General features: G+C 39.8%; 1 protein-coding gene across 1 annotated transcript in view; it reads right to left on the bottom strand.

The window, feature by feature from the left end:
• Positions 1–10,783, bottom strand: part of SLC28A3 (solute carrier family 28 member 3) — a 37,764-nt gene that overhangs the window by 3,086 nt on the left and 23,895 nt on the right. The window contains exons 9-16 of the mRNA XM_005420844.1: positions 9,399–9,479; positions 8,357–8,437; positions 7,232–7,357; positions 6,801–6,931; positions 5,858–6,026; positions 4,016–4,213; positions 1,348–1,429; positions 426–524 (exon numbers count right to left, since the gene is read on the bottom strand). Coding sequence (XP_005420901.1) covers positions 426–524; positions 1,348–1,429; positions 4,016–4,213; positions 5,858–6,026; positions 6,801–6,931; positions 7,232–7,357; positions 8,357–8,437; positions 9,399–9,479 — 967 coding nt within the window. The remainder of the gene's footprint in view (positions 1–425; positions 525–1,347; positions 1,430–4,015; positions 4,214–5,857; positions 6,027–6,800; positions 6,932–7,231; positions 7,358–8,356; positions 8,438–9,398; positions 9,480–10,783) is intronic.

Genomic DNA, 10,783 nt, shown 5'->3' with positions numbered 1-10,783 from the left:
CCATTTTCCTGTTTCTTTTCAAAATTTAGTTCAAAATTTTCCAAAATTAGTTCTCTATTCCTCTATCTAGTGGTGTGGAGGAGGGATTGTAATTCATCTCTAAATTGCTTTGTTTATGAGTCACATGTTCTGCACAGACAAACAAATTAACCAAAAAAACCCAACAAAAACCAAAAAAACTCCCCTATTAAAACACCATACCCCTCTCCTAAAAACACAGCCATAATGGAAGAACTGAAATATTTACATCTTTTCAAATTCTAGTTTTCAAGAAACTTTTGTCTCATATCAACTTTTAATCCTGCCAAGCACAAAACCACTTGTGTTTGAATGACAGAGGCAGCCTAGGAGGATATAGTATGGTGCTGGTGCAGTGCCCCATGGTGGTCACTGACCTCAGGGGACACCAAACCTGAGCACTGTACCTGCCACACAGGCTGTCATGAAACAGGCCACCGTTCCCGCAATCATCGCTCTGAAAGCACTGTCGGCTATTTCCTTCTTTTTTGAGGGAGCAATGCTTGCTAGAAGAAATACAAAGTGTATGTCAAACAGAAATACATATAAGGAAGGTGAATCTGCCAGCTTTTGCCCCTGCAGGAGTAATTTCCCACCCTGCAGTTTAAACTAAGAGAAACATGGAGGAAAAATGGGACATTTTTAGTGGGCTATTTGAAGGCCAAGTGCCAGTGTTGGCTCTCTCTGTTAAGAGGGTTGCTTATATTTAAAATGGTAACTTTTGTTTTCTTTGGCAGTTTGCGTGTCTGTGCTGGATGACTGTGCCCTCCAAAAGAGTCTGGCCCCATGGCTGGGTTTTGCTCCTCTATGCTGCCCCACTGCTGAGCCCACTGTGTCTTCAGGGCAAAGATGACTGTCAGCAATTCTGGCTGCCTGGTGAGGAGCTCAGATAGTTTTTCAATTTTTCTTTTTCCGCTGAGATCTGAAAACCTTTTTTAAAAATTCTTTCCCTGTAAGCTTACTGCATATATATGATATTTTTACAGAAAATAACCAAATTCATCTGTCAAACCAGCATGCTATGGAGTTGACCTGCTCCTCCTGAAGCTCATGGGCAGTAGTAGCTCAGGTTCATGTTTGAGGTCTAAAGAGGGAAGGCTATCAGAAGGTCTTGGTTCCTTCCCCTTGTCTTCAGCACCTCTCCCAGTACTTCCCACCTAAGCTTGTACCCCCGCTCTGGGTGCCCTTACATTCACAATTGAGTGCTAGGCTTTGGCAGAGCAGCTGCTCAGCCCCTAATGCTGCTAAGCTTCACCCCCAGCCTATTCCTTTTGGTGCTTTCTTTGGGATTTGCTCAACAAACAAATTGTCTGTGAGAGTGGTTCTTACTCAGGCCTCCTATTACCAGTCCCAGGGAGCCAAAGTTGGCAAATCCACAGAGAGCATAGGTGGCAATGACTTCAGAGCGAACCTGAAAAACAAAGACACACCCTCTGAGTGGTTTGAAACAGTTCATTGTGATTTAAAGGTCTAAAAACATGGCACTGTTGCTCTGAGTACAAAAATAACTGTTTTGCTTGGTTCCTTCCCAAGGTGTGGCTTTCAGAAAGGCAGACTTGTTCCCTTGTTGAATGTCACAGGCTTTTGTACCCACTGCCCATGTGAGGACTGACAAACTATGCGATGATTTTATCTTTCACATATATTGTTGTGCCTTTTTGAAGTGAATAGTAGTAATTAAAGACAAAAAAAAAATCTTATCTTACTAGTGGCAATTTAACTGCTGTTTTCTGAAAGTATGAGTCAGAGAGCTATAACTCAACTTGTTTTTCACAGCTGGATGCCTCCATAAAACTCTTTTGAAACCTCAAGTTTTGGTATGCATGCCTGCATTCTTGACCCTGAAGAAGCAGAGGGCTCTATATACAAAGCTACTTTGTGCATGCTCCACCCTGTGTGAGGAAGACAAACTGGTCTCCTAGGAAGTGTGTGTTGACAGGCAGAGATGGACGTTATGATTTTGGAATCCCCATTAACAGCTTATTTCTGTACTGATTTCTGTCACCTTTCTCCCCTTGGGTAACACCAACGAAGCCTGGACCCCAGAGTAGATACAAGGTTGGCCTTTGCCTCCAGGGAGGGTCCCTCCACAGGACATAAAATGGTCCTTTAGGCGAAATCAGGCTACAAACCTTGCAAGCCTTCAGATAAATGTAGTTCAAACATTTTGAGAAAGGAGGCAACATATCTCAGCAAATGGATTTTTGTCCCCTGGCAGCTCTGAATTCCTATTTACTGTGGTTTAGGTTAAAGCTGAAAATGAGTGAGTGTTCTAGCAGGTTTCCTGTTTATTAGAAGTTCCTCTGGTTTAATTCCTCTTTTATGAACATCAATTTGTAGATACTTTCAATCAATCTGTACAAATGCAGGAAAATGTTTTTCAAGTACCCACTCTGCCAGCTTTTCCTAGAAAAAGCTCTGTGTACCCTGCTTTCATTTGCACTCTCCTAGCTCTGAAAACAGGAAGCCATGTAATTAATGACTCAGGTGAACACACTTGTTTGCTCAGTCTGAGAGAATATCTGTGTGTGGATGAATTAGAGAGCTCTGAAACTGAAGAGAAATTAAAAACGGAATCCAAGCACACCCTCACCTGAACTGTTGTGCTGTAATTATAACGGTTATCAGCCAATTTTTACCAGTGTTATGAATTAAAATTGTTTATGTTTCTCAGAGCTTTTCACCATGGAAGTTAATACAGCTCCTTATAGGTATTAGAAGTGAATGTGAAAGTTCTATATGACATCTTATGCAGGGGGAAAAAAAAAGTTAAATAGAGTTCCTAAGATCTGTGTTTTAAGGCTGCATTCCATACTAAAATAAACCCTTATTCACTCATGCAGGAATTCAGTGTCATATTCATGTAGTAGAAGGAAGCACAGTTATAACAAGGCACATCAAAGATCATTCGAGCCCAGGGTTCTATTGCCCGGAATTTCAGGAACACTGGCAATGGATGCTCAGACAAGGGTGCGAATATTTGATCAGACTGCCTGGCTTTCTACCTCCACATGTGAAATATGTTCTGGTAATCAGGAATGCAAGTGATCAGGAATTTGGTTTTGGTTTTTAATATAAGAGGTATCCACAGCATCCCATCTGATTCAGAGAAGAAAGTAAGAGCTGTACAAAATACTTTCTAATCTAAAGGATTTCTATACAGTGACAATCTGTCTTGATTTAAGAAAGAAGGATCAATGGAGGTATAAAGTTGGATGTCATGGTTTCCGTTGCCTGTGCTTAGGACAAATTCAGCATGGGGTGTGTGTGTGAATGCCAGATAGTGGAGCACTCATGTCCACAAAGGTCAGCTTTGATCTCTGAATGACCTTTGGCCCCCTGCACACATGCAAGATGCCCTTAGCAGTGCCTTTCTCAGGGTGCTATAGTAGGAGCTAAATGTCTGTTGGGTAAACTGTGATTGAGATGGGACAAGGCTGGAAAGCTTGATTGAGACAGACTGGTTGGACTCAGTGTGGCAAGGGAGGTGTATGGCATGTACTACATGTCTTTTATTACTGCCCTCTGCAGAGGGAACAATAGCCTACAGCAAAGGTGTGCCAGTAATGCCACCTGCTAGAGCTTGCTGGATGCCTCTCTTCAAGTTTTATGCTTGGACAAACCTCTGAGGGCAGGAGGATCCTCAAGTTCTTCCTTAGGGTTTTCTTGGGAGAGTAACTCATAGAGAAGTATTGAGAATCAGGTAAGAAGAAACTTGACTTGAAGACAGCCTCTGTCTTAAGAGTGGTGTCCTGTGGGATACTGCATGTTCCCTAAACCCACACCCTTCTATCTCTATGCTTGTTCAAGACAGCTAGGGCAATGAGAGTCACAGCAGCTGCACAGAGCAATGCCGCACTTTCACAACTGAACTCTGTTGCTCAAAGACATATCTTAGAGTAATATGCAACCATTTTATGCCCATATTAAAAAACAAGTCATTTCAACACTGAAGTATTTGATCAAACAAATCTGTAGGACAGAAAATATTACTTACGGTCATATACTGTTTCACACCATTAATGTACATGCTTCCACCCTTTTCTCGGTTTTGAATTAGTTTTGAAAGGCGCTTGTAAGCCAAAAATTCATTGAAGAAAGTTTTGTAACCTAGTAGTCCACCAACAATGAAACTGTCTTCCCAGTCTACTCCCATCATGAAAGAAAATGGCATGAAGACATAAGCACAAATGTTCTGCAGAATATATAAGAAAAAGCAGGTCAAAATACATGTCAAAAAACGATAGCAGACAGTAACTTTTCTAAACTTAAAATAAGGATGGTTTTATTTTAGGGGAGGTAAATTGGCCTTCAATTTTTGCTGCCATGAACTCTGGGAGAGTTTTTAATTGTCAGGCATGCTTGAGTACCTTCTAAAACATTAATCAAGACTCTAGATATAACAAAATATTTATATATCCCTAATTTTATATGTAAAATAAAACAAAGGTTTCTGTGCCATCTTTTCCCTCAGTAATGGCTTCAAATTGGGCACAGTGTTTGACAAAAAGAAGGAAGATTGAACTAAAAGAGCTGATACGAGAATTGAAGATTCTAATTCTTCTGCTAGATTAAATCAAATGTGTTAATGAACACACTTAATTATCAGGTTATTGAACTCCAACTGGTGTAAACAAGAGTTGTCTCTGCATAAAAGCTGTGCATCTGACACAATTAAAGGTGTATCTATTTTTCCCTGGCATTATAAGGTTTATGCAAATTGAAAAAGGAATCCCATATCACAGTATACCTTGTTTCTATATGAAAGAAAATAGCTCCACCTGTGAAAGGTTTTGGTCAGATTGTGCTCAGAGAATGTAATGGATGTGTTTAAGCAGTTACTATTTCTGGTTGGTTTCTCTGCTCACAGAAGGTTATGCATTAGTGTCTCTCCCAAGGGAAGACTGACTGCATGCATCATGTCTGTGTGTCTCAATTCCTTGTGAACTATCTACCTGTCCAAATCTTACACCACCCAGCAGTTATGAAAATACCAGCCCCTGCACGAGTATGCCTAAGGCATGCATACTTGTGACTCTCCTCAGCTATGAGTGTATGGGGTGCAGTGAGAGATCTCTGAAAGCTTAGCAGGGTAATAATAACTTAGTGAAGCTGAAGCCATATCTGTTATGAGTGGCTATTCACTTCAGCAGCACCTTTAACACAAGTTATATCTGTGTTTCTCCCAGGGCTTTTATTAGAGTCTTGTAAAACAAAAAGGCCATAAACACTGAAACTACGTGATTGCACTGGGTCAAAAATGACATATTGACCTAGGTTCAAACAGAAATCCTGTTTGAAACCCATTTGCTCTGTTGAGTGATTTGGGTACAGTTTTACTTTGTAATTATATTGAGAACTAACTGATATGGAGTAAGTCTGGTTTCAGGCAAGTCCAGCCTTTCCCCCGTGTCCCCATATAAGTGAACACGGTGAGCATTAAGGGTTTGATGGGACCTTTTGAAGATAAAGACACTTTTATGTTTAGCTGAAGATGTTAATGGCTTGGCAAGCATGTAGCTGACAGATGTGCTGCACTGCCAAGTCAGAGGAGGCAGGTGCTAGCCTGCTCTGTATAAACATACCCTGGGAGTTAGCAAGAATACCACAGAGGGAAACAATAGGTGGACTAATAGATACAGAAATACTTAAATGGTAAAAATTTTACTTTAACTGTTAAGAAATCTTTCAGAACATGCAAATAAAATATGGGTTTAGATTATGTTAAAATACAAAATGAGAACAAGAAACAACAACAAACAAACCACACAAGCACTTAAATTTGAGAAAGACAAATTATGCATGTATGTCAGCTGCATGAATAACCTGGAGATCATACCTCAAAGGTCAGCTGTGGATAGTCAAACAAATTGCCCACCCAAGAAAGGGCTGAGTCAAGGAAGCTCAGCAGGGCAAGGAAGGAGATCACATTCACAGCGATGTTTGCTACCAGCCCGATGGAGGTAGAGGCACCCTGGCTGGCTGCTTCTAGCAGATTCTTTGATTCACTTTGCCAAGGAAGAGAAAACCAGAGTGTGAACATTAAATTCAAGAACAAATAACAGAACTAAAAGGCACATGTACTTGATTAGAATTGTAGTACTGAAGCTGTCTGTACATTCATAGAGAAAATAATGAAGAGGAATGATGAAGGTGAAGTAGGCTTTTCCTGTCAATTCTCATGGCAGACATTTGAAGCATATGCTTGTGGTGCCCTGAGGATGAATTCTGGTACATTCAGGGTTGGGCAAGGTATGGATCAGATCTCAAAACTGTAGCACTGCTTGTATTAGGCAGTGGTCACTGCTCTTCTCCCACACAGCCCTTGCAGAAATGCTTGGGTCATTCAGAAGCAGATCCTTAGAAGCCTTTTTGCTTTGCCTATCATTGCCAAGAGAAATGTCCCTACAGATGGGCAACAAATTTGCTGCTGTTGTGAAATTATTGCTTTGCTTTTGCTTTTTACGTGTTTGCATTTGCAGATTCATTACAGAAAAAAGACAATAATATTACAAAAGGGAAAGCCTCATGGCAGGTCACCTCAGGTAGGTATTTCCCTCTTTCTTTGGAGTTTACAGTTTGGCCCAGGTCCTTGGCATATGTTAGATTGTAACAGGGCACGCTCACCAGAATTCATAAATCAACCATTTGCAGTATTTAGTCTGTAATTAATTTATTGCTTGCACACCTACCACATAATGCCCTTAAAATTTATGTCTGAGCAGTTATTTTTCCAGACCTCATTTCTGCAGTGGTATTAACTAGTACCTAGATCAGCTTACCTTTTTGCCATTTGTATGCCACTCCTCAGAGTTACCAGAGGCTTTTCAGTTTCAGGCCAGAATAATTTGGAGACAGCTAATGATGCTGGTGCTGACATAATGGAAGCAGTCAGTAGGTGGGAGGAGGAAACCTAGAATTCCAGGTGAAAGAAAGTACTCCATGATAACCATATTATGCACAAACATGTAGGAATGCAATTAATTTTTTTAGTTGTTCGTATTATTTTTCTACAGGATGTCATTAAATGTTCATATTGCTCATAAGGAAATGAAGAGAAGGCCAGGGATTTTTGTGGCTAATTCCTTCAGAGACAAAGAAACCCAAACAGTGGGAATGATTGAGGGATACTTTCAAAGCATTGCAGCTGGGTGAAATACTTAAAAGATTTCAAATAAACCATTTATTTTCTAGTTCTTTCCCCCTGTCTTACCCCAAAAGAAATATATGCTCCTAAGACACTTCCAGCAATAGTTGAAAATCCTGCTGTCATGACTGCATGGAGTTCAGATTTGGTGATATACGGCAAGTAAGGCCGTACCAGTAGAGGAGACTCTGTCTGGAAGGGTAAAACAAGCACCAAATTAAGAAATCCCTAATAAAAACCCAAAGATTTCTTTTATTAAGGGCAGGAAAATGAGTGTCTGCATCATACTTTCTTAGGTATCTTTGACTAGTTAATCCTAGTGCTAGCAAGTACTCCAATTTCAATAGATTGGGGCTTTTCTATACCAAGAAAGAGAATGTCTGAAGACAATTCTGGCTGGTTCATTCTGCTGTCTCCCTGCAAAACACAATGAAACTGCCAAGAAATTCTGTTCCAGTTCTGAGTGACTTAGGGACAGCCACAGGTCTCAGCACAGATAAGGCTGTTAGTCAAGTGAAACACGCCCCTCTGGCATGTGTGTGAGCACATCCTAGAGGCAGTGTCATGCAATGGTACCACTCTAAATCGTGAAGCAGTGTGATGTCGCGATGCACCACTGCTAAATATCATGTTAATAGTGCATTTGGGCTTGGATGTTAATTGTTGATTTTCTACATTTCTTCTAAGTTTGGGACAGACCTTATTGTAAATGTGGTTTTAATACACTTCCCATTAAAGCGGTCTTGTTAGATGCTGTCCACTCTTTTTGTGAATAAGGCAAATACTGCTAGCCCTGGATCTTAGTTTTCCTCATTGTCTCTCTCTCCTGCCCTTGCCTGCTTTGTATGCCATCTCTTCATACCACCTGCCTTTTCAACTGAAAAAACCCCCCTGAAATTGTTATTTCTTCATAGCTTTGGAGTAGTCTACCAGGGAGATCTAGCATCTACATTTATGCTTGAACTTCTGTTGGGAAAACATATCGCTTCCCAAATCCTTTCCACTGTGCATCACTACCGATATATGAACATACTGAAATTTTGGAAACTGATCATCAGACTTGATGTAGTGGAATCCTAGCTTTGAAAGAGATTATTTTTTTAATACACAACTGTTCAATAATCAGCATTATTTCCCTAAATTCTGTAATATTGTTACATGCTAGCATGTTTTTTTTGTGCTCCAGCTCACCTGTCCCACAAATATGTTACCCGCAGCTACCAGAGACTCAACAGGAGTTGTTCCCATGAAGACATGCATTATCCAACCAACCTAAAATGATTTTTAAAAAAGAAACAAAAATTTGTTCTGCCTGTTCCATGCCTTTCTCGAGTTAACCATATCAATCTAAGAGTTCAGAGACATGTTACAATACTTCCTGAGTTAATGATTTCAGCTTAAAGGTATAGCACATTTGTGTAATTGGTACATGCTAAAATAAGACAGAGGAGAAGTAATTTAGCAGAACTGAAAGTACTCCAGGTTCCTTCTGGGCATAAAAATGTTAAACTAAATTAAACAAAGCAGATATTCTGATGTGTTCTTATTATTTATATTCTTGTCCAAAAATACTTGGATCATATGAAGGAAAAAGATATGAAACTTAGATTAAGGCTAAAAATGCCTCATTGCAATTTTAGCACAGTAATGTCAGCTAGGCAATATTCATGATGCCTTTATAACAATCCTGTGAATGTAAAGGGCAAAGAACTTTTAATTTAAGAATATCTTCAAATTAGGTTTAACTACCATAGAGGAAGATCTTTTCCCTCGTTTGACAGGTTTATTGGACAGAGACGACAGAAAGTGGACTTGATGTAGACAGTAGCACAAGACATAGATGCCGACAGAAATGAACACTTAGAGAGTGAGGTGAAGAACCTGCTTTGATCTTATCTGGGTATCTGTGATAGGAAGGTATATGTGATTGCGACTGGAATACTTAGCAGAAATCCACTCTCTGTGATTTAATCTCCATCCTGCACTTTGAGGGCTGGGAAAAGAGCAGGCAGAAAGGAAGATTTAAGCAAGTATGGCATCAGAAGAATGCTAAAGCTAACCAGGCAAATCTAACAATTAATATGACATAATCAATGAAACCAGACTGAGAGATGCCAATCAAGATTTTGCAATGGCAACATCTGGAAATATTTCCAGGCTATGGCTCCTCTGCACATGTTCAAAACATTTCCCACACTAGCCAAATGAGCATCTAATTGGCAAAAGTGCATACCTTTCCAACAAGCCACTGCATGAATCCAACGTGGTAAAGCATAGACATAACCGTACTGAAGAAAACCACAATTGGCAATACCTGATTTGAAGACAGAAGATCATTAAAACATCTTCATTTATCTGCATAGCTCTCTAACACAACTGTGATTGTTTAGAAACTGTTTAGCTTAGCATAACATACAAAGGTTTACAGCCATGTTTAAGTCAATTCAAGCATTTACATCCTTTAAAAAGAATCTATTTAAAGGTACATATTTACTAAATACAAAAAGCGAATATAGGTCTCTCACAGTGGATACTGAAAAATACTTTCTTTCAACATAATTTAAAAGAATTGCATGAATGCCTAACCCACTCTCTGATGGGCTATTAAAACCACTCTGATTGGGTTTTCACCCTGAATAAAACCAATAGAACTTGATTCTCAAGTATGTGAAATACACAGGACACCACCACTTCTATCCTAGTATACAACAGAAAGAAAAATCCACCCCCAAAAGGTCCAAAATAGTTTGACAGATTAGTTACAGCTAAAACACTACCACAGTTCTGTGAAAAGGGGAGGCTTCCTAGACCATTAGTGTGGAGAGACTTATTTGCCCCATAGCATTTAATTTGTTTGTCAGTGTCCCAGGTAAGCCAAGACCCTTGTAGCTGACCAGTCTTCCAGCATCCCATTAGCGAGACCCTTAACTGAGCAGTCCTTTTGGATTGGAGAGTAGTTTGACTGTCTTAGAGAAACACACCACCAGCATAAGGGAGTCCTCTCAGCAGGTCTTGCCCTTTACTAGAGTGTATTACCCACTACCAATTGCCAGCACCCATAAAGGATTCACACTAATAATTTCAGGAATAACACTCTCATAAATGTAAGATTGTGACATGGTTAGAAGATTGTTGCTGATTGTAACTGACTGCAAAAATATACTTGAAGGAATACACAGACAGGCTCTAATCCCGAGTAAAATATTCAGGGCACATAGAGCCTGGTTCTTACCAGTTTATAGCTGTCCCTATGGGGACGAAGACAGGTTCAGACCATTGACTGATCCCAGCAGTTAAGATGGAGTTTTCCTTAACTTTCCCTTTTTCTCAACTTACTTATATATTATTTCTTTATGTTTATGTGGAGTTTGAGTGACTCTAGTCATACATACCTTTGTTACTGATTAGCACAAAATTCTCTCCCTTTGCTTTTAAAGATAAAGTCAGAAAGAATGTAGAGTGCATTCCTGTGAGGGTGTTCGTACATCAGGAGCAGGTAACTTTACATGGAGGTGTACATTAATATTATTATTATTAGGCTTTAATGAAGCAAGTTTGTCCAAGGAGAGGGATTTTGCCACAGTTGCTGGCTCAGCAGTGGGAAATCTTCCCCTCTTT

The sequence above is a fragment of the Geospiza fortis genome, unplaced genomic scaffold (assembly GCF_000277835.1).
Source record: "Geospiza fortis unplaced genomic scaffold, GeoFor_1.0 scaffold12, whole genome shotgun sequence".
In the NCBI taxonomy this organism is placed as follows: domain Eukaryota; kingdom Metazoa; phylum Chordata; class Aves; order Passeriformes; family Thraupidae; genus Geospiza; species Geospiza fortis.
The sequence above is the reverse complement of the archived record's forward strand: the minus strand, read 5'-3'. Positions and strand labels throughout refer to the sequence as shown.